This window comes from Cydia pomonella, chromosome 22 (assembly GCF_033807575.1).
Source record: "Cydia pomonella isolate Wapato2018A chromosome 22, ilCydPomo1, whole genome shotgun sequence".
In the NCBI taxonomy this organism is placed as follows: domain Eukaryota; kingdom Metazoa; phylum Arthropoda; class Insecta; order Lepidoptera; family Tortricidae; genus Cydia; species Cydia pomonella.
Genome location: NC_084724.1, coordinates 4,195,336 through 4,219,794, shown reverse-complemented (window position 1 = coordinate 4,219,794; position 24,459 = coordinate 4,195,336). Strand labels below are relative to the sequence as shown.

At 38.6% G+C, this 24,459-nt stretch overlaps 2 protein-coding genes across 2 annotated transcripts in view; one reads left to right on the top strand and one right to left on the bottom strand.

The window, feature by feature from the left end:
- The window catches only part of LOC133529953 (NADH dehydrogenase [ubiquinone] 1 beta subcomplex subunit 3), a 197,330-nt gene extending 191,902 nt beyond the window's left edge, over positions 1-5,428 (bottom strand). Inside the window, exon 1 of the mRNA XM_061867740.1 lies at positions 5,423-5,428. The gene's annotated coding sequence lies outside the window, so the exon portion shown is untranslated. The remainder of the gene's footprint in view (positions 1-5,422) is intronic.
- Positions 688-24,459, top strand: part of LOC133529945 (mucin-2-like) — a 44,260-nt gene continuing 20,488 nt past the window's right edge. The window contains exons 1-2 of the mRNA XM_061867728.1: positions 688-1,169; positions 12,341-12,534. Of these exons, the coding sequence (XP_061723712.1) occupies positions 832-1,169; positions 12,341-12,534 (532 nt within the window). The 5' untranslated portion in view covers positions 688-831. The remainder of the gene's footprint in view (positions 1,170-12,340; positions 12,535-24,459) is intronic.

The window sequence follows — 24,459 nt, the reverse complement described above, 5'->3', positions numbered from 1 at the left end:
TACTTTTTCTACGAGTCAGCAAAAATAATACTTTAATAAAATCTTATAGGTAAACAAATCAAAAGTATACAGCAATATAATATACGCGAGCTACCGCGATACCTTCATACTCGTACGCGCCCCGACCGCCGGGACCCGTTTTTGTATTTTCCGAACAAACACCTAAAATGAACTCAAAAAAAAAAAAAAAAAGTATATAAAGATAAACATAAAACGCATAGAAATTTCCTCAACCCACTGAAGTTATATGCTGTGCATGCAAGCATTTTATACATCTTGTCGGAACTTAAAAAACAATAATAATATCTCTGGTTTTGCAGGCGTCTATAGGCTACGGTGACTGTTTACCGTCAGGCGGGCCGTATGCTTGTTTGCACCGATGTGGCACACCGACGTGGACATTTTGTATGCTTGCAATATTGTTTCTTTACCATTTTTTTATGGCAATACTTTAACATAGGCTGGCAACATATTTGTACGTTTCCTGTCAAATACAATACATAACTTTTAAACGAATAGTCCTTTAAATTAGGCAAAAGTCACGTTACCTCTATATTTTATAATATATATTATTATTTTATTACATTTATCTAGGGTCAACTATATATTCTGGTTATCTTTTCTGTTATAATGAAATGTTATGATTCCAAAAAGGACTATTTTGGTAAGATGGCGCCCTCTAGTAGTTGAGCTGTCAACCTAACGCGTGTCGTCCATGTTCCGAGTGTGGTGTGACTTATTTTTATTTTGTGTTAATTTTCAATGCCTTGTAATAAATGTGAAATGCAACAGCATGTGTCATCCCATATAGTGGAACCTTGCTCCGGCTGAATGGATCCCGCCGTCGCGTGGTATCAGCCCGAGCAGGAAGGACCCGCGAAGCGCCTGTGGCTTCGTATCTGGGAAACTCAAAGTGAAATAGACAAAATGAATTTGAAAAACTTAGAAAACTCTAATCCAAATGTGAATAAAGCGCAAGACTTTATACCAATAAATGATGTGAATGGTGAAAGTAGAAATAATAATTATTTTAATCCCGCGCGGAGGAAAGTGAACGATAACCGCGCATCGACTTTTAACCTGAACAAAAACCACGATGCTCTCATAGGTGAATACGGTGGGTGTCCGTGGCGGATACCTAATTACAAATATAAGCCCGGGATATTGGGGTGAGTAAACGTTTTTTTTTTGGTTATTCATTGATAGTTAAATAAGTGGTTATGATGTATCTCGGCATGCCGTCGCCTTGCTAGCACGTTGCTTATTATGTCCTCCTGAACTCCTGAAGCTTGAGGTTAACCTGCAGACGTTCATTCATTCATATTTATGTCTTTTGATGACAACCCACAAAGTGTTGCTACATGACCTAGTCTGGATATATCACCAGAAAATTCTACGTGTGACCCAGAAACTACATAAATAAATACATAAACATTGTGTAATTTGTTTATGTGCAGTTTATGATGCCATTATGTTTGTTTATCTAATTTGACTTTAATAGCACAATAAAAGTTCATATTCCCTAATTTTATTACATCATGTACAACTAGGAACCTTCAAATGCTAATCCTTAATTGAGTGGCTTAACTTCAAATTCGGATAAATCCTACTGTCAGATTTTGCGATTATGGTATTAAAATAAGTAATAGGGTAGATATTTCCTAATAGGGTCAAATAGGTTTATTTGAGTTTAAAGTCAAGCGACACATTTAGTGATCTTTATTTATTTATTTAGCCTAGTAATACAAAGGTATTACAAAGAATCCTATTGATGAGCAGAGGCCTCCCCGCATTTTATTCCAATTCCATTTGTCAGTAACCTGTCTGTTCCATGTTAATCCCGCAAAAGCAGTCCTCGGTCATTTCTGTGCCCTTGTAATGTTTCTTGGGTACCAGGAAGTGTTTTTTTTGGTCCATCTGTTGTCACTGTATCTTATTATGTGCCCTGCCCACTCTCATTTGAGCTTTTTGGCGGCTTGGAGTAAATCTCTCATGCGGCTGTTACATCTTAATTAGGGATTCTTCAAGCAAGTTATTCCTTAGTATTATTTTTTCAATTTTTATGCTGATTGATTTTTAATTTCTTAGCTAATTCTTTGTTTAAGGCTCAGTTTGTGCCCCATATGTAGTGATCTTTAGTAATAAGGAAGTAATATGTTTCTCATTAACTTTAATCATCTGCTATTATTGTTTCACCACCTATATTAGTCATTAATCAATTATACAGTGTTGTAGATTCTTTGAGGATAATATTGACTGTCTTTTTAGATTTTTTTCTGTAACAGAATTTTTAGTACCATTGCCCATGTTAACTGTCCATTGTTGTTGTCGTCCTAAAGCACCCCAGAGGTGCAAAGGGCCTTCACAAGCTCACACCACGTCCTATCTTCGGCTCGCCTTCTGGCCTAGCTCCAGCTCAACCCGACCGCTCGTAGCTCTCTTAGGACGGACCGTTGCTAAGAGTGTATAGGATGCCCGGAGCCACGGAGCCAACTGTCCATTGGTGGACCTTATTACAAAAGTTATAAGGTCCACCAATGGACAGGTAAAGAGTATTGCTGTTTGTACTATTGAGCTTCAAAGATGCTTGAACTCATGATTATGTGAAAAGTTATCTGCTAATTTAACACTAATGCCAATTGCCCCATTTCCAATGTTCATTTTGATACACCTAGCGGGTTCTTGGCTGTAAAGGTGTTAATATAAAATGGATATAAGCTCCGTTTTTACTAGCTTTTAGTATGTATGGGACAAATCTTGCAAGTTAAATTTGACCCACTGCCCGGTTTCCGATGCAGCTGAAAATTTGCATACATACGTAAGTCTGGTGACAATGCAATATTATGGTACCATCAAGCTGATCTGATGATGGAGACAGGAGTAAGCCATAGGAACTCTATGATAGAACAACGCAACCTAATTGTGTTTGGGGTTTTTAGAATTGTCTCGATGAGTATTAGTTGCCTGTGAAAAAAAAGTACAGTTAGCGATAAAAGCTTGTACCAAAAATAAAGTTTTGCCTAAAACTTATTATATCTCAGATATTAAGGACGCCTTGTCAGGTTATTCATATAATGATACAAGCAAATCTCGTCCTTATGGCAAGCGACAAAGTGGGACGTGTTGCCGGTTGCGGTCATTATGGTTGCCAAAAATTTAAGTAGCTATCTTGAGGATTTGGTCTAGGGACTCTAGAAATTCAAATCCTCATTTTTTGACTTTCACTCTATAGAAAAAGTCACTAACATTAGGTCTAAAACGCACTTTAAAAATTTGTAAAAAATTATGCATAAAAGCTAAAAATAGATAAATAGATAGAATACTCTTTATTGGCATACAGTAAAAAGATACAAGAAAATAAACAATTGATTGAATGTAGAGGCAGACAACAGGCGGTCTTATCGCTAAAGAGCGATCTCTTCCAGACAACCTTTGGGTAGCGGAAATAGAGAAAGTTAATTGAAAAAGTAGGTGTTGCTAAAACGTTATGAAGCCTACATTCACACACAATTACAGTGAATAAACATACACATATAAGGAATACAAATAGACATACATAAACATATATATAAAATTCAAGCAAGCTCAGCAACCGTGTTTGGAGGTCGCATGATTTGAAGTTGTCCACAAAAATTATGGTTTACAAAGCTATCATCATACCCACTCTGCTTTATGCCTCAGGAACGTGGTGCAGCTATAACTCAGATATGAAAAAACTGGACACCTTCCACCTACGTTGTCTGCGCTCAATTCTACGTATAAAGTGGCAAGACAAGGTACCGAACACGGAAGTTTTACGTCGCGTCGGGATGCCTGGTATTGAAGCACTGATCATGAAGCATCAGCTAAGGTGGTGTGGCCATGTCGTGCGTATGGAGAATGAGAGACTGCCCAAAGCAATTTTCTACTCGGAGCTCTCTTGTGGAAAGCGGAAGCAGGGGGGCCAATACCTGCGACATAAAGACGTTCTCAAACGCCACCTCGGCGCTTGCGGGATACCGACTTACTGCTGGGAGGGCATTGCATTGCAAAGATCGGAATGGCGTTCTAGTGTTCACAAGAAAGTAGCTCAATTTGAGCAGCAGCGTCTGGAAAACCTAGATGCTAAGCGTCTACACATACACCCGCAACTCGACTGGACAACTCCATTGCGCATCGTGTGACCGCATCTTCAAAACAAAGTTTGGTTTTGCGAGCCACATAAGGGCATTTCATAATCCGGATAAGAATTGTTGATGGAGTCGCCATTGCCGGATACGGCAAGGAAGGAGTAGTAGTATAAAATTAACCGAAACATAATATGACAGCAGCATGTCAGCCACAGAGTAAAAATAACTATGTACTATATAAACACTAAGGGAGAGATAAATAATGTTCTATGTTATGTTCTAATATGAAAAGTCCTTCTAAAAATGCGCAATTTTATTTTTGAAAGAACTCTGCCATTACTCTTTTATACTAACAACAAATTAAAATTCAAAAACAAGATATCCGCGGTCCCGAGCATGCACATCCATCTTGCACACGCTTATGCTCAAGGAGAGAGCATGAACCTACGGAGCTTAAAACAAAATGCATCCTTAAGTTCTTTCCTATAAAGTCTATTTTCCTATTTCATTTATCATACACTAGTGTATTTTCTTATATATATATATATATAAAAGCAGATCTTTCAGTGAAAGGCGTCCTTGTTAAGGCCGTTCGCTGACACCGACGTTCAAAAGAATAATGCCTTAAGTGTCTACTGCTTACAATACCGAGCCTTGACGACCAGTCTGGCCTAGTAGGTAGTGACCCTGCCTATGAAGCCGATGGTCCTGGGTTCGAATCCCGGTAAGGGCATTTATTCGTGTGATGACCATGGATATTTGTTCCTGAATCATGGGTGTTTTCTATGTTTTTAAGTATTTATATATTATATTTATCGTTGTCTGAGTACCCACAACACAAGCCTTCTTGAGCAGTCGATTTGTGTAAGAATGTCCAATATAAATAAAAGACTACGGGGAAAAGTGGAGTGTTCCATCCCTAAATTTCGAGTGCTTCCTCCTTCAAAATCTATAAAAAAACCGGGCAAGTGCGAGTTGGTCTTGCGCACGAAGGGTTCCGTACCATTATTTAGCAACAGCAAAAAAATTATGTTTGTTGTATGGGAGCCCCCCTTAAATATTTGTTTTATTCTGTTTTTAGTATTTGTTGTTATAGCGGCAACAGAAATACATCATCTGTGAAAATTTCAACTGTCTAGCTATCACGGTTCATGAGATACAGCCTGGTGACAGATGGACGGACGGACAGCGAAGTCTCAGTAATAGGGTCCCGTTTGACCCTTTGGGTACGGAACCCTAAAAACATGTTGTTCACTCCTAACGAATTTGTCTCACCGGCAACGTCCAGCGAGAAGCAAGTCACGACGATAAGATTTTTATTAAATGGGTGTATTAATTATATTCGTTTACGGCCATGGACTTTAATTGTTGAGTCCTTTACTTTACATTGGACATTTCATACAGTTAGTACCGTTTTGAAGAAGGAAACCGTCAAGAGTCAAAAAGTGCCGATTTTCTTGTCGGTCCCATATTGGGATACCCTCCTACAATTTAGGAGGGATTTAAGTCTTCTCGGGTCAGAGGTGTAGGGTTAGAGCCGGCGTAGCTTTATTTGACGTTCATAAGCGCATTGTAATATGTGGCTTTCCATCACAGATGGGTCCTTATGCTTCAAGGGCAATAAGGTTCTTTCAATCGGAAATTCTAACAGAAATTGTAATAAAACAGTCCTTATTGCACATGAAGCATGAAGACCCTTCGCTGATGGAAAGCCACATATGGCTACTTGAACAATAAACTGTCTTTATCTTTAAAGTTGGCATTTACACTTAAGTTCTTCTGAAATTGATGGAGATATAAATTCCAATATATTATATTGACCGGCATTTGAGTTATGAAGGTAAACCTGATTGTGACTGATAAGCAGGCCCGGTCTGATACTAATTATGTTCATACCAGTGCAATATGTTACTGACAATACAGTCGCCATCAGAAATATCGGAGCGGCCGAGGTGCTCACAAATATCTGAACACACTCTAACACCTTCATTTCATTTAGAGGAACACTATTAAACCAGAGATGTGTTTAAAATATGTAGCTCTTACCTTAATTGTTTAGGTTGGGCGTTGACATGATTTTTCATAGGTACACATACATAGTAGCCTTAATATTAGTTTTTTCTTTTTAAATGTGGCAAAATGTCCCGCTTTGTCGCATGCCATAAAGACGAGATTTGCTTGCATCTTTATACGAATAACCTGTCAACGCGTCCCTATGGCAAGCGACAAAGTGGGACGTCTTGCCGGTTTCGGTCACAAATATTCTTATCACAGCCAATTGGGCCACAATAAAACAACCGGAAATGTGTGATGCAGCACGGTCATGAATCCCTGCGTTGCGCAGGAGATGTGACAGCTGTCATATAGTTCCATACATTACAACTTACAACCATGTGCACCTTTATCTACGGAGGCGCTTTCGAGCAGTAATATGCGTCAAGTATAGGCCTTTATCATTTTATATGGATTTAAACAAGTTTTGTATGCGTCGACAGCGACACCTGTTATGTATTTATAATAAGTGTATATTTATTATATTTATGTGCATGGTAAGACTCGCTAAACAACCTTGGTATTCCCTCTTTGTCTAGTGCAAAACGAAAGAGAAAAACGTGCGCTAGACACAAGTTGTATCCCATTGTCACCTATTTTATGGCTCAGTTTCATTGGTCGATAACTCGGTCGATATAAAACATGCGGGGACTCCGCACAGGCGGTATAACGACTAGTGAAGCTCATAAGTCGATAGTTCGTTCGATATACAGCATGCGGATGACTCCCTGCAGGCTGTAAAGTGGTATAACCCTTTACCAGGCTAAGGGATATATATTTCCCACATGCGGCTCTTCAAACATGTGTTCTATTTTCGAAGAGTAAGACTGACATTCGATTGTCATTTTTGAACTGTCAGCCTGGTAAAGGGATAACGACTAGTGAAACTCATAATGGCATGCATTTTGGAAATCTCACGCACCCCGCATACGGCCATATCGACCAATGAAAACAGTTCACCGAATGCAGCCCTAAGGCATGCTTTATGGAAATCTCCCGCACCCCGCACGCTAGCCTTATCGACCAATGAAACTGAGCCATTAACCTCGACGTCCACGTCATATACTGACAACAACAGACGCCGACTCAAAGAAATTTTAGTCAGAAAATCACTGTATTCTGTAAAAGAATATATGAACATGAAACGAGATTAAAATGTAAATATATATGTATATATTTTTTTCCATATTGCTGTTAATTAGGAATTTTATTTTAATTTGACTTTGCTACATTATTGTTAATTCTGACATTATTTTAACTAGGGTGCCCTAGCTACATATATACATCTTGACCGCTTTATACTCTGCATGTGATAATTTTTTGACATTGTTTATATTTTTGACATGGGTAAGTAATTTTTGACACTGTATTTAGTATGATTATTTGATTGTTGTTTTTGTGTTTTATTATTATTATTTTCTTAATATTTAATTATTTTTTAATGAATTATTATTGTCTTATACATTGAGACATTGTTAAATATCATGTAATTTTCAATGAGAAATAAATTAATCTATCTATCTATCAATAGAGGTTATTAATAGATAGTAAATTGTGCCCACGACACAATGCCTATAGTTCTTCAATCTCGGATTGAACGACACATATAGCTTACTATATTTAACGCCCGACCATTACTGTGGTTGCGTATTTTTAGCACCACTCCAACCATGCCATTATCAACCTGTTTGCGATAGTCTTATAGACTAAAATCAGTCACTAAAGCAATTGCATATTTTTAGCTTACCAACATTTAATACACGCTAATACAAACTTTGTTTCAATAGTAATAAAGACTAATAGATTGAATGAAGGATAGTCGATTAGTCGCATGCGCACGCGAGTTGCGTAACGCACGCACCGTAAACAAACTGTATGATAGCGGTGACCTTGAACTTTCAGGAGTTTCCTGAATGGAGATGAAGACAAAAACAGATTTGCATACTTATTTTAACACCTGTTGGCATTTGGGTTTCTTTTCTGCGCAGTAGGCAGCAGTAGTTTGACTGACTGACGTTTAATTGAGATAAAAACACAGGACGCAAATAAGGGAAAGTTCGAGGACAAGTGCCCTGAATCAGGCCAGGGGGTTTCGTTTCGTCTGCATAAAGTGTTTCGTTTTTTTTTTGGCCAATCCTCTTCGCAGCATCATGTATAAGAAAACAAAGCAATGCGCTGTGAATTAGATTGTTCAAAAACTGAAAAAAACGAAACACTATTTATACCTCTCAAGAGCGGTATAGAGGCAAACAGGCTATCGTAAGAAACGGTTGACGGGTAGTCCCCAGAGGAGCCGAAACATTTGTGATACGAGTATTCGATTCAAAGATCTTAATCGTTCTTGCCGTAATAGAATGATAGGTGGATAGGTCAAGATCGATCGCAACAACGATCGGTGTAGAGATCCTTGCAGTCCTTTGTCATAATTGAAAAATATAAACAATTAAAAAACATGATTATGTTTTGAGAATATCTATCACTTATACGATCTAAGACCTAAGGTGGTTATCACTGCTCCGCAATTCGGAGCGGCGTTCGGTGCTGCGGTTTTTAAAATTTTTTTTTTCTTTCGGAGCGATTATCTCCGAATTTATTCACTTTATCAAAAAATGTTTTTTGAAAACCCCTATTAGTTTTGAAAGACCTTTCCAACAATACCCCACACTCTAGGGTTGAAGCGAAAAAAAAAATTCACCCCCACTTTACGTGTAGGGAGGTACCCTAAAATAGTACATTACGATACAAGTGCGAAAAATAGGAAATTCGAGACGAGTGGCGATAAATTAAAACACGACCGAAGGGAGTGTTTTAAATCGACACGAGTTGCGAATTACCTATTCGCACATGTATCGTACAACGTTTTACAGTACATATGGCCCTTTAAATGTTCGACACAGTAACGTAATATGCTACTTCTCGCACTAGTGCTATAAAGTAGCCCCATATGTACTGTAAAAATATTTTTTTAGATTTTATTATACGACTTTGTCGGCTTTATTGATTTATATATCCATGCCAAATTTCAGCTTTCTAACACTAACGACCACGGAGCAAAGCCTCTGACAGACAGACAGACAGACAGACGGACATGGCGAAACTATAAGGGTCTATAGTTGACTACGGAACCCTAAAAAAGTGTTATATTCGCCTAACCCCATTGGATGTGCAATCAATAGGGTATTTGACTACTAGTCAACTCAGTTTCTTTTTTCGAACTGTCGAAACAATTTGCCACTATGGAATTTATATGAAATACTTGCAAATGACGTCACGGTCAACTTACCTACTCTTTATAGTTCTATGCTATTTATAAAATATAAATTGTGTCTAAAAATAACTTATGTCTACGTTTTTCTTGTCAATGTGCTGGTGCTTTATTTCATGCATGGTGTGAAAGAAATTTATTTTAAAAACAGTCAAAATCCCTATACACCGTGTTTTTTTTGATTTGCTTTAATTTCAAGGGTGCATTCCTGAGCTTAAATTAAGTAACTTTCTCAAATACACCGGTATTCTAATTAACTCCATTTCGGAGATAATCAATATTTTATTTTTATCTTATAAAGCCCTTACGAGTGGGTACACTTACCTTAGGGCCCGTTCACATATTGATTAGTGTTTAGTACGGGTTAATACATTTGCTACTAAACGTAAGTACTATGTCGGACGATCGATGTTCGAAATGACATTGACATGTCACAGTTTTCAATTGTTTGATTGAGATAAATGTAATGCCCGTGCAACAACAACGCTATATGCGACATTTAATTACTTTTTATAGCAAAAAAATGTTTAAAAAAATATAAAAAAAAAATTTCTTTTTTGGAAAATTAACTATGTCATGTAGTTTCCCTAAACGTACTTACCAATACCCCGAAGTTAACGGAATTCAATAAAAACACGGTGTATAGGCTAGTAATGCTTCGGATCTAAGCTGTGTTATGCTAGATACAAAAATAACAGACCGATTATTTGTTCATTCACTATACAGGTTTATTTAGTCACCTGCAATAATTTACGGTTTATATATACTGAATTTTTTTTAAAATGGGACCAACCCCAAAATCGCGAAAAAAAAATTGGCTGTTTCATACATTTTGGCTGCCTCACCTTTACATTTTCTATGGAAGAGTACATTTTTTTTCGCGATTTAAGGGTTGGGTCCATAGTAAAAGTTGCTCAATATGACCTATAAGACAGATTACTTCGATAAATGGAGCACAGGGTTCGAAGTGTCATCTGTGTCTAAGAAATAAAAAAACCGGACAAGTGCGAGTTGGATTCGCCCACCGAGAGTTCCCTACTTTTTAGTATTTGTTGTTATAGCGGAAACAGAAATACATCATCTGTGAAAATTTCAACTGTCTAGCTATCACGGTCCATGAGACACAGCTTGGTGACAGACAGACAGACGGACGGACGGACAGCGGAGTCTTAGTAATAGGGTCCCGGTTTACCCTTTGGGTACGGAACCCTAAAAATGAGGTTTATGCGTAGACATGCGTGTGCACACGAATTATGTGTCAGCTGTCATATTATTGGCGTTGCGTGCTATACAAATTATTAAATTAGGGGCACGCAATTGCAAGGACATTGCTGCATGTTTCTTTATTCAAAACCGACAATATGGTGATTTTTGCTTAAGAACAACGCATTTTGTTCCGTACGGAGCGTTACTGTTGAAAATCTTGAGTATTTATAACTGTTTGGCTGAAATATTATTAGCGTAGAGCTAATTTGTCGTGACTTAATAGTTAGGAGTGTTAGGCCAGGTAACGTTAGTAGTAGTAGGTTAATGTGATATATTAGGTAAGGTCGGGTGGGGTTAGAGAGACATAGTATATTTTGCCTAGAGCAAAGTGAATAGAGTCAGGCTGAGCAAACTTTGCAACGACTTAAATAGAACAAAGTGAGGTGGTGTCATTTCTTGTGGTATCATATTTTCATAGAAATTTGACATTGCTACAATTTGTCATTGCAAATGTCACGCAGAGTTAGCTTGGTCCGACTCTATGAATATATAATATTATAGGGACTCTTACACAAATTGATTAAGTTCCACGGTAAGCCAAGAAGGCTTGTGTTGTGGGTACTCAGGCAACGATATTATAAAATACACAAATAAATGCCCTTACCGGGATTCGAACCCAGGTCCATCGGGTTCATGGGCAGGGTAGTGACCCACTAGGCCAGACCGGCCGCCACAAATATTCCATACAATTGGTCCGGTGTTCCTCTTACAACACCCACCGATACCGATAATTTGAGTACAATTCAATTTAACGAATTACGATTACAAACGATTTTGTGCAACCGACCCTTATTGTTGAGTTCGCAGCACAAAATAGGAAATGTTGATAATATTTATCAAACGTACCCAAGATTCATTTCAGTTAAAAATCATAGTTCATTTTATCAAAATAACATCCTTCCAGTAACCTAGTATAATTAGCAGCCAGAAGGTTTATGACACTGAAGTAATGCGTAGTTTCAAAAGGATAATAGTCTCAGAAAATTATTACATCACATGGTATTGTTTTTTTTTTTATGGAGGATACGAAACGCCTGCCGTTTGACCACGATCACACCTGATGGTAAGTGATGATGCGGTCTACGGTGGAGCACGCTTACCTATGAGATACCTATTTACCCTAGCCTTGAAGAGATTCAGATTGTACTCATACGGAAACACAGACTCGGGCAGGGCATAATACTATATATTCAGGTCTAGTGAAAAACCTTACACATTACTGGTCAAATTGAACCTGTAAAACGATGAAATCGGACTATTCTCACTTACAAACTAGTGTGTTGTGTCTTCCCGTCTTCCTTTTTATTACAGTAACCTAAATGCGTTACCATTATAATGTTTCAGTGGCGTAACTAAGCCTATTTAGGCCCATGGACAATCCAACGAATGGGGCATGTGTTCTCTGCCTCTTGGTCAAATTGGGCCCCCTAAAGGGGCCCACTGATTACCAGTTCGCCGGACGATATCGGCCTGTCAGTTATTCGCACAAGCTGACAATCGGGAATAACTGTCAGGCCGATATCGTCCGGCGAACCGGTCATCAGTGGGCCCCGTTGCAGGCCTCTGGTATTTTGGCCGCTTTACCCCCTATAGTTACCCCACTGTAGGTTTTAAAAAGCTATCAACTAATGCAGTCTACTCTCCACAGGCTACACGAAGAAATCGAGCACTTCTACACATACATGTCGCCAACGGAGACCGAACACCTCGTCCGTTCTACGGTCGTGAACAGGATCCGTGGCGCCATCCTGACGCTCTGGCCGCAGGCCAGGGTTGAAGTGTTCGGTTCCTTCCGTACCGGCCTCTATCTGCCCACGAGCGACATTGATCTGGTGGTTATAGGTGAGTGGGAACATACTGCAGTCCATCCACATCCGCTCTACATCAGACTCTACGATGAACAGGATCCGTGGCGCTATCCTGATGCTAATCTGCAAGCCGGGGTTGAAGTGTTCGGCTATATCCGTATCGGCCTCAAAGTCAAAGTAAATATATTTTTTGTTAATAACAAGCACTTTTAAATTGTTAAGTATTACAAATATCATCTTAATATCAATATCAGAGCAATTTATTGATTCAATTATTATTGTTCTTAAAAAAACATTGAATTATTTTAGATATGTCATACTTAATTATAAGAATTTTACAAAAGGATCGATAAACACTAATATTGTATAAAAAATACTAGTCTAGAAACCTCTAGACATTGCCTACCTCTATCTGCCTACGAGTGACATTGTTCTGGACTTCTGGTGGTTACAGGTAAGTGGAAATAGTTATGTCTTATATGTCCAGAGTTGTGAACATCATCCATGACGATGTTCTGACGCTGAGTTAAAAACAACAAACGCAAACGTATTGGAAACCTGCCCCTCAATATGGCGATAAAGATAAGTAATATAGATTTTAGATAACGTAGAAGATCAAATCTGTATAAACCCGATCAATATTTAATCATAACTAAAGATAACCAAAGAGTAACTGTAAATAGAAACAGTTAAAAGATAAAATGGCGCTAGCGGAATATTATTTGCTACGCCCACGAAATACTATGAATGAAACTGAAGAATTAATGCGATAACCAATTCCCACCTACGTTTGTTATTTCAATTACAAATGGGCTTATAATGGCCTCTCCAGTAAATATATTATGCATTTCGTAAACGACTTTGTGTAAGTAGGTAAAGTTTATATACTTAATGCGAGTGACGCATTATGTTGGCTGTCAGTTAACAAATATGAAAATTGGAGCAAACGTAAGTTCACAATTTATTTACTAGCGCGATGCAATTGAAAGAAAACACATGTATTTATTTAACGTGGCATTATGAACAACAGTAAGCCCCTCAGCATCACACGGAGCGTAAGCGTAAGCGTATCGTAAAAACATTACGAGTACGAGACGCGTAGAGTTCTGAGGGCCTACCGCGAACCACGTTCGACGTGTTACCTCCCTATCACGCTAACGTACGAATTTACAAGTGCGACAGAGAGGCAACACGTGGAACGTGGTTCGCGGTAGGCCTCCTGGGCACCAAGCGTCGCGTAAGTTTAATCGCTTTATAAGTGAAATCTCATTAGTTGAAATCATGTAGTCGCTGGCGTCAGATGTCTTCGGCGGATGTATCTATGATCTTACTTTGTCGTCAGATGATTTTTTTATTGTTTGATCATGTCAGAAGTTTTGTTTTTTACGCGTGTATTACGCTACGCCTGTCGTAATGACACTAATGACGACAGCAATCTCATACGCTACGCTACGACGCTTCGTGTGCGGACTTGTTTACAGTTGTACACCCTCGTAGTGCTCTCGGTCTACGCGCGTATTACAATATGCTTACGCGTCTCTCCGTGTGCTGAGGGCTTTAGTGTACTCAAAATAACTCTGCGATACGTCAAATAGGATCCCTACTCAGCAACAGCATGATACCACGGCAAACCTGGTTTTTCGGTCGGTCATTTCGCACATATAGCGTTGATTGTATAAGATGTGTAAAGTCTGCAACTTTGTTGCTGGTACAGTCACGGACTTTAATTGTTGAGCCATTTAGGGTTTAATTTACACTGGACATTAAATACGGTGAGTATATACAACCAAATTAGCTTGAACCCTAGACAATTAATTCCGCGACTGTACAAGTGATTCGGTCAAGTTATCTTCTAATGTACACTGAAATAAATGTTTGCATAACTGTAACAAACATTTTGGTTACTGTTTACACAAAAATTGGGACTTGCGAACTATGTGTTATATGTTACAAAACCGTGTTTGGCTATCAGTGTTCAGGTATTTATTATACACTACAAAATAAGTTTTGTAAATTTATGCAAAGTTTATTTTCTTATAACCGTAGTTTAGTTATTTAGTAAAGTTACAAAACCAGTTCGGCTATTTTTTTTTTTCAGTGTATGGAGAAGACAAACGAATTAATTTCGTTTTATAGTTAAAGTAGTATGATAGCTTTGGGTTTGGTGCTTTACGCACTATAATAAGGATTATTCTTTCATTTACTTACACTATTCCTAAAATGTATACTTTTCCCAAAAATCACAAAAACTGACAACCGGGACACTTATGCTAAAAGGGGCGGGAGAGGGCGGGTAAGTGTTCAGAAAACATCATACCCAAAAGGTATCATACTGCATTAGTTGACCGAATCAAAGCCCTAGTCTCAGTACACGCGCACGTAACTGACTGACTCATGCGCAGCGGAAGCGTTCTCGTAAACCTCACATGAAGCCCAGCTTTACGTAAATGGCCGGCATTCTTGCATGCCAATGGGGAAATGGAATGTTGGCTGAAGGGAGACTGATAAGAAGAACAACAAATCATTATAGACTTTTTAGCGCTTTCCTAAATCCTCTTTTTAAATGTAAGTATTAATTTTTTTTTAATACCACGACGGTGGCAAACAAGCATACGGCCCGCCTGATGATAAGCAGTCACTGTGGCCTATGGACGCCTGCAACTCCAGAGGTGTTACATGCGCGTTGCCGACCCTTTAGAAATAAGAACCTCATACTGTAGACCCTCGGGAAAACCTCAGCAGGTAGATCATTCCACAGCCGGAGCGTCCGCGGGAGGAGAGCGGTGCGGTGATAGAAAGCGGCCGTGGGCATCATGTCTAACAATTCGTCAGAGCACAGCCCATTGTACAAGATATAAAATGACAATTCGTTCAGTGGGCACCATATAAATATTCCGACCTGAATGTCCTCCTAATAACACACGCTAGCGAATGGACTGGATGACCGCTTTGACTTCAAGTCGGGTCTGCCTGGACCTATACACTGCTTGGCTCTCAAAACTAGGCTTAGGGTCTGTTTCACAATGTGACCACCCCACCACTTATCTGAATTCTAAATATATAGTGCTGTTGGTTTTCCATATGCTATAATCAAATAATTTTGCAGCGGTGGCAGCATGGTTGCATGTTTATCACTTGTCACTATTCCTGTCACTTTCGCACTTACCCACTTGTTAGAACGTGAAAGGCATGAGTGATTGGTGATAAAAATGCGTCCGTGCTACAAGCCGCAGGAATTATTATCTGGCAGTTAGTTTATTCGTTAATTAGCTATCTAATTCTTTACTCAGACTTTGTGGAAACAGGCCCTTAATGTCGCTATATTATAGCAGCATATTTGACCTCTCTCGTATACTAGGTATTATATTTAATGGTCGTCAACAGCGTCGTCACGTTAAAAATAGAAATGTTGTTGACTTACCATACAAAGTGAAGTCAGGAACCTATACTCAGGCCTAAATTCGAAAGAGGACGATCGTCTCTCGCTCTATTTTATAATCATTTCAATGATTTGAGTGATTTTGATGATTTGACGACCGGTCTGGCCTAGTAGGTAGTGACCCTGCCTATGAAGCTGATGGTCCCGGGTTCAAATCCTGGTAAGAGCATATATTTGTGTGATGAACACGTATATTTGTTTCTGAGTCATGGGTGTTTATATGTATTTAAGTATTTGTAATTATAATATATTATATATATCGTTGTCTAGGTACCTACAACACAAGCCTTATTGAGCTTACGGTGGGGCTTAGTCAATTTGTGTAATAATGTCCTATAATATTTATTTATTTATTAAACCTAGATACGTCACTGGTCATACCGCGACTCGTATTAACATTTAAATGACGACATTTAGTCGGAGTTTGCATACGTCACACTATTTTAACATTTAAATGACGAAACCTAGTCAGAGTTTGCGTACGTCACTATTTTGGAGCGTGATCATACCGCGACTGCGTCATATTTTGTTTAACTACTGGCGCTTGGCCAATTATTACTGCTATGACGTAGAAAGAACTGTTATCACTTATCCAAGCCAGTAAAAAAATTATAGATGTTTGGCAATGATAACGTCCTGCATTACCAATCTAGTGCATCAAATTTCTATAAGAAATTACCTACTGTATTTTATTACAAGACTTTTTTTCGTTTATTGATTTAAATTGTATTTTTTTATTTAATGCATGTTATATATTAGATGTAATGTTTTGAAAATACGTGTCCCGCCGAGTTTCTTGCCGGTCCCATATTGGGATACCCTCCTACAATTTAGGAGGAATTTAAATCATTTCGGGTCAGAGGTGTAGGGTTAGAGTCGGTGTAGCTTTATTTGACGATTATAAGCGCATTGTAATATGCCTGCTTGGAAAATAAACTATCTGTATAGTTTTAACAAAACTTACGTACTTTTATTTATTAAACCGGGTCACTTAAGTTTTTTAAGTCGAAGATTGCTCAACATGTTTCGCTCCATCCACTGCGCCTTCGCTCCATCCAAGGAGACTGTGTCGGTCCGCCAACGCGTCTCACTCCTGTTGAAGACTCCTCGTTATGGACCATTGACATATATCATTGAATGAGGCCAGTACAGCGGTGTCACGCACACGAACTCGAGCCAATCGTGCAGTCTAACGCCACAACGTGATTGGTTGATGAGTTCGCATCACGCGCGCGATTGGTTACAACTAGCTGCATCAGACTGCACGATTAGCTCGAATTCGTGAGTGACATCTCTGAACTAAGTAAGGCCCGTCCTTAGATATATGTCAATGTTATGGTCCTATTTAACACGTTAAACGCCAGACCAAAATATTCATTTTTTCTTAAAAAAAAACTTGATGTAAATTCAATTATTACTTTGATATGTATATAGATATATATTTTATTTTGTTATTGGAGGTTTAGTTAAAAAGTTATTAAAAAAAAAACTCGCGGTCACCGATGACCCCCGTGGCGCTGTGAAGTTCATATTTCAAAAACCGTTACCATGACGCCACGCCGGTCCCCCCGCCGGCCACGCCGGTCACTGTGCCGGTCATTATACTGTCACATTCGCACCCGCTAAAATATGCTTATAATATAAAATTTAACTGCTTTGGCATTGTGTGACAATAGCTTGGTTTGGCAATTCCTGCTACTGGTTCAAGAAGATACGCTGTTTTTGTTTATTTTTGTTAATTTTGGGTTTTTATGATGTTTTTTTTGTGGAATGCATGTATCAGGTGTGTGTCTGCATTGGGAAATTTATTTTTTCTTATTTTTTGATAATTGTCGTGTATCTCCAGATAATTGAAATTAATTTCTATTAATTATATAATTATTGCAAATACTTAATTATATAAATTATAGAATTAAAGCTGTGATTTGAAAAAAATGCCTTGTTTTTTCATTTTTTCAACAAATCTACTATGTCACTAACTGCACCCACGTCCCAAGCCACCGTTTTACTAACGAGCGCCATGCCGGTCCCTTGCATACAACGCATTGCTTATAACTGCTACACGCGGCGCAGGATAGCGTCTTAAAAACAGGTTTAACACGAGGTCACCGGTGCCCCCCATGGCGTGTTGCAGTTGACTTCGTGAGGTCGCCGGTGCCCCCCATGGCGTTCAACGTGTTAACAAATATACAGTATACTTACTGTGACGTAGCGCTGATAATCATAAAATGTTTACATATTATGGCTCTGCTAAAAGTACACAACTGTAACGTCAAAATGGGAACATAATGTTTCGCTCTGCTTCGCGTTATTGTTAGGGGACTCCCCTACACACTTCACTCAGCCTGTACGATAAGTGGATCCATACGCGGCTTCGTCTTCTATGTGTGAGCGAGATATCGCTATGCACATATATATGTCCCTCTCGCACACCAGACAATATGCGTACCTGAAGTCTGAATCTAAAGTAAAGAGCACCTAACTTCTTTGTCTTCAGCTTACCGTTTTCCCGGAATAGCGCCAGGGTCCGCTTTCCTACTTGTTCAACAATAAAAGTATTACATATTATATATTTCTAACAGCAGAACGAGTTAATGCAGATATAAAACTTCTATTACAACACCAACTCTATTAGATGATTCACCTAACAGAATAGCTCTAGTGAAGAAAACGTTTTGATAACAGAGTTACGTTTTCCGACCGATGATGTCATGCTACGTCGGCTACGTCATGTTTGTTTTGGGTTTTTACGATACGATTTTATCGACTCATCAGGAAGATACGGTTGGGATTAAATTGTTCCATTTTAGAGTTACGTGACTGTGCTTTTAGGCCCGTTACCACGACTTGCGTTGTCGTGCGCGACAAGTCAAACGCGACTTTAAGTATGGAGACGCGCGCCGCTAACAATTGGGCTGGTTTAAATGCATTTTGGCTGATCAGATGTCGATGATTTCTATGATTTTGGGGATGGTCCCATAGTGAAAGTTGCTCAGTATTTTTTTTTTATTCTTACGTTATAGTTAGATTAGGGTTAGGTTGCGAAGACCGCAGCGGGTCATGGCGGTCAGGATGGCGAGGGCATACCGCTTCGTCTCCCACGAGGCAGCGTGCGTGTTGGCCGGGACTCCGCCTTGGGAGTACCTGTGGGCGGCAGGCTCGGGGACGTCTGCCGCCTACACAAGGGTCCCTGCGCGGGCGATGCATGATCAACGCGCCCACTGAGGTGGAGGGGTGATCTATTCTTCACGAGTCGAGTCTAAGCCCGGACGCTGACGCTGGCGAGGTCGCGGAAGAGTACTTCGGACCTCGCCCTATAGCACGGAGGTGGCAATAGAGGGGTTTTAGTGGGTAAGCCATGGGTCTCATCAGCCTACATGGAAGTCCCACATAACCATCCCAGGCCCGTCCCCGCGCCTGGGTGGTATGCGGAACGCATTTCCCCTCTTATTAGGGTTAGGTTGTCAAAGTCGGAATGTGATTTTTTCTTAGGCTTTACAAACACCTCTTTTACAATCAATAACTTGCACGAAGCAAAATAGGTCACAGGTCACATAGGAAGCGAAACTGTGGTAGCCTCGGACATTCCACTTTTGCAGTAACTCCGATTGACGTAATTTAATTAACGTATACAGAATGTAGTGACAAAAATTGAGAAAGGTATGTTGAGATGGTTTGGACACGTGGAAAGAATGAGTGAAAGAAGGTTTACAAAAAGAGTGTATAAGGGAGAAGTAGAAGAGGGAGCTGGAAGGGGTAGACCTCGGCGGACTTTCTCTGATCAAATCGGGGAAATCCTGAAGAAAGGCCAGGTCAAGAGCACCCTAAACCGACGAGCGTGTATGAGGAATGTCATGAAAGTGAAGGAAGCGAAAGAGGTATGTCAGGATCGTAGCAAGTGGAAATCCGTGGTCTCTGCCTACCCCTTCGGGAAATAGGCGTGATTATATGTATGTATGTATGTGTATGTATACAGAATGTAGTAAACCACGTTTAAACAGCATATAGAGTAAGATAAGGGGTTTTATGTCCACGACGTAAGGACGTGTTGTAGGGGTGGTGATTATAATTATTTTAAAATGGTGATTGCTTTATGCAATAATATGTTACTCTTCAAAGGCCGCAAAAATATGTGACACGCTCTTATGGCTCTACAAATAAGATCATGTCAGATATTTTGCGGCCTTCGTTGTGTAACATATTATTGCAGGTGATCGGTGACGTGGATCTTTGGCTACCAGTACCCCTAGTGTAACTTTGATCGACATCATAACGTGACGAACGCGTTTGCGTTAAGTCTCATTTTGTATAGGATTTTGAGTTTCCAAAACGTCCCGCTTGGCGCGCTCTTTCGAAATCCAATACAAAATGAGACTAAACGCAAACGCGTACGTCACGTTTGGAAATCGAATTTATTTACACTAGGGGTACTGACTATAAAAGTTCGCCGAAACTGAAAACGCGCTTACTATATCAATATGGGTTTAGGAAATATACGTTATTATTAGTCTACATCTCTCTCACCCTAATATCACAAGATCGCTAGAGAAAAAATATTCTTTATTGCACATCTCACTAACTTTTACCTGCAAATGTTTATAATGCAATTAATAAAGAAGAAAACAAGCTTTTAATATTAATTTACTTAACCGCTTCTCCATACAAACGTAGTCCTCATTTCCCTCTCTGGATATTGAGATTATGCAAATTATAGATTTAAATTAACCATAGCTATGCCATGCTATTTTTAATTACTTATTGTAAAAATTTGGAGTGAAACACGGATTTCATACAAATTTTTAAATGCTCTTAACTCTTATAATAATTAAAAATTCGAAAAAAAAAATCAAACGTAGTGGCATAGCTGTGGTTGATATACAACTAATTGTGTCAAAATATTTTCAATAATGTTAATATCCAGAGAGGAAAATGAGGACTACGTTTGTATGAAAAGGCGAATGACGCGCGGGGCCTCCACTTTCATCTTTATGCCCCTTAATAAAGTAGTTTAGGAGTAACTATACTCAAAGTTGAATTAAATTTTTTCCAAGACACCAAACCGAAAAACGTTGGACTAAGATCGGACTTCGGACTAATTCCTAATTCGAACTCTAAAGCAAGGAAAATAAGTTGAATTCGTTAAAAAAATCTGGTCTTTTCCATTAAATTTCAACCTTTTCTCACTTTTTTAAACGTTCGTAACACACGACTGACACAACTGGGCGGTTTCTACAATATGGTAAGAAGGGCGGGACGAAATTGCGTCACACATTGTATTGCTAGTGATGTAAAATAACTGCTATGTTGGTCATCATACGATCATACGGTCTTACCCTCCATCCGACCGGATATACCGTAATAACCGGGTATAATATTATTGGGTCATTACCTATGAAGTTGGCGTTTTTGTTCATAAGTATTAGTCATGTCATAGTTTATTTATTTTAATAGTAACTTCGAAGTATTTTTTAATTTCATTAGTGCGCTACATAACTACGATTTTACATAAAATTATTTGCGACTTTTATTGTTTTATGTATTCAGAACACCGTGCACCGCCCTGAAAACAGCTCTTTTCATGTGCTGCCGGCTCGAGTATTTAAATGACTTATATTTTTCTGACGGGACAGATTTAAAAAAAATATGAGATAGAAAATGTGCCTTAAAAATGTCTCAGATTACTGGCAAAAATTTGTTTGGTTTGACAATGCCATCACAAAAAAATCCGCAAAATTAATTGTATGAAAAATCAAATTTCGTTAAAGTTCTCCATGCAAAACGCCAATTTCATAGGTATATGGTCAACCTAATATATGGATGGTGGAGATGCGGAATAACTTACCGAAATAATTATACTGGTTCTGAATTACTCCTTGTTGAGCGTCCACAGAGCGGCGGCACTTGTATATTGATGTGCTTGAATTATATGGATCTCACTTTCTTTTATATATTTATTTGTAGTGCATGCAATATCGTTATTTGTGGATTTTTTTTCTCTTCAGACATTGAAATGTGTCATGTACATATACTTCTTTTTCCGCCTTGCCGTTTATTTGAAAACCCGACAAGGAGGTCAGAATAGATAATAAAAACCGGCCAAGAGCATGTCGGGCCACGCTCAGTGTAGGGTTCCGTAGTTACTCTTCCGTCACAATAAGCTAAACTGGAGCTTAAAGTATAGTAAATTGTTAACCAAGGGATGAAACGGTACCTTTCACCCGAAGTTAAACAAATAGGCAAATTTACATAATCAGTACTTAATTAAAGTAAGTCTTTTTACTATGAAGGGAAAACTTTTTGCGATAACTCAAAAACAGCTAAACTGATCATGTCCGCTATAGTTTTCATTTAATGTCTTTCTTAAGCTCTACTTCCACGATTTTTTTCATATTTTTTGGACCTATGGTTCAAAAGTTAGAGGGGGGGGGACACATTTTTTTTTTCTTTCGGAGCGATTATCTCCGAATATATTCACTTTATCAAAAAATGTTTATTGAAAACCCCTATTAGTTTTGAAAGACCTTTCCAACGATACTCCACACTCTAGGGTTGAAGCGAAAAAAAAATTTCACCTCCACTTTACGTGTAGGGGAGGTACCCTAAAAAAAATTAAATTTTTATATTTTATTGTACGACTTTGTCGGCTTTATTGATTTATATATCCATGCCAAATTTCAGCTTTCTAGCACTGACGACCACGGAGCAAAGCCTCGGACAGACAGACAGACAGACAGACAGACAGACAGACAGACAGACAGACAGACGGACATGGCGAAACTATAAGGGTTCCGTTTTATGCCATTTGGCTACGGAACCCTAAAAAGGTTATATTTATGCGGCGCAAACAGATGGAGTACCGTAGTTACCGGGTATATCGTATATATTTTTTGATATGATGAAAAAACAATAACCCTCATTTATACATAAGGTTACAAATTGCTGTATGAACAATTTGTACCGTTAGACGTAAAAGTGCATGGCGACTTTATCAATGAATTCATTCTTAATTTCTCGATGCAATTTCGCAGCTCACTTGTACACTCATACATGTCGTGCGAAATGAACTTCTGCCGTAAGCGTAGCTGATTTATGTAAGAAAGTCTTTGAATGTTTGCAAAATCGGCGAATTCTCGTAAACCTTCTATGAAACACTCGAAAACTATATAAACAGGGACACTTTATATACAAAATTACACATTCTTTAGCTGTCGCTTAGTGTGAAGTTTAGTTTCGGAACGAAAATATGCTAAAAATGTAATGTCCCAAAGTCTCGGAGGGTCGTAGCCTGAATACTAAGCGGGGAACTCGTAAATAGGGAAATTCCTGCAAATCGCCGACTGAGCATAATAGCGCTAGCCTGTCCAATACTTGACTATGACGTCATTAGACTAGGGTATCTTATCTAGGGTAACACTCTGGTAAATGGCAGGTTTTTTTTAGTCTCGGTTCTAAACGGTCAAATTAATGTAAATAATTTGAATGGAACCTATTTCAGTCTTGTTTTAATCGACTCAATTTTACGCCCCATATAGTCTTATAGGGGATGGGATTTTGTTAAAATTCTTCTATTTTTATTAACCCCCGACACAAAAAAGGGTGTTATGAGTTTGACCGCTGTGTGTGTGTCTGTCCGTCTGAGGCACCATACCTCTTAAACGGATGTACTGATTTGGATGTTTTTTATTTGAAGCAGGTTTTCTAGCGTTGGTTCTAAAACATGTTTTATCAAAATGTGTTCATCCGTTTCATAAGGTTTGGGATTTTCAAATCGATAATTTACTGTTTGTCAAATTGTATTGTTAATATAATCAATTTGTCTAATCCTCCAAGATCGAGCGCGTAGCGTATTCGCTTCAGCTTGGGCCAAAATACTTTCGTATGTCTGTTCGTCTGACCGGCTGTTCTCATCTTCAGGTAGCATTTATTAATCAATTTTGGTGAAATTTTGTGATCAGGTTAGATAATTTTACTAATTCACTAATTGCTTTCTCATAGAGAAATTACTTGTAAAAAAAACAAACACATGACGACCGGTCTGGCCTAGTGGGTAGTGACCCTGCCTATGAAGCCGATGGTCCCGGGTTCAAATCCTGGTAAGGGCATTTATTCGTGTGATGAGCATGGATATTTGTTCCTGAGTCATGGGTGTTTTCTATGTATTTAAGTATTTATTAATATTTATATATTATATATATCGTTGTCTATGTACCCTCAACACAAGCCTTATTGAGCTTACTGTGGGACTTAGTCAATTTGTGTAATAATGTCCTATAATATTTATTTATTTATTTATTTATATTCATTCATTATCCCAAACTTTATTATGTTTTAGTGTGTATTAATGCAGTTATTAAATAACCTTCATTAAATTTTCTGTGGCATTGACCTGCTTTTGGCATTGATATTTCAAATATTAGAAAGATTTTTCTAGTTTTAGTTTTAAAACATACTTCAGGGTTATACTAACATAGAATATTTTATAAAATAAACTTCCGCATAATATCGCTCCGCAACGTGTTA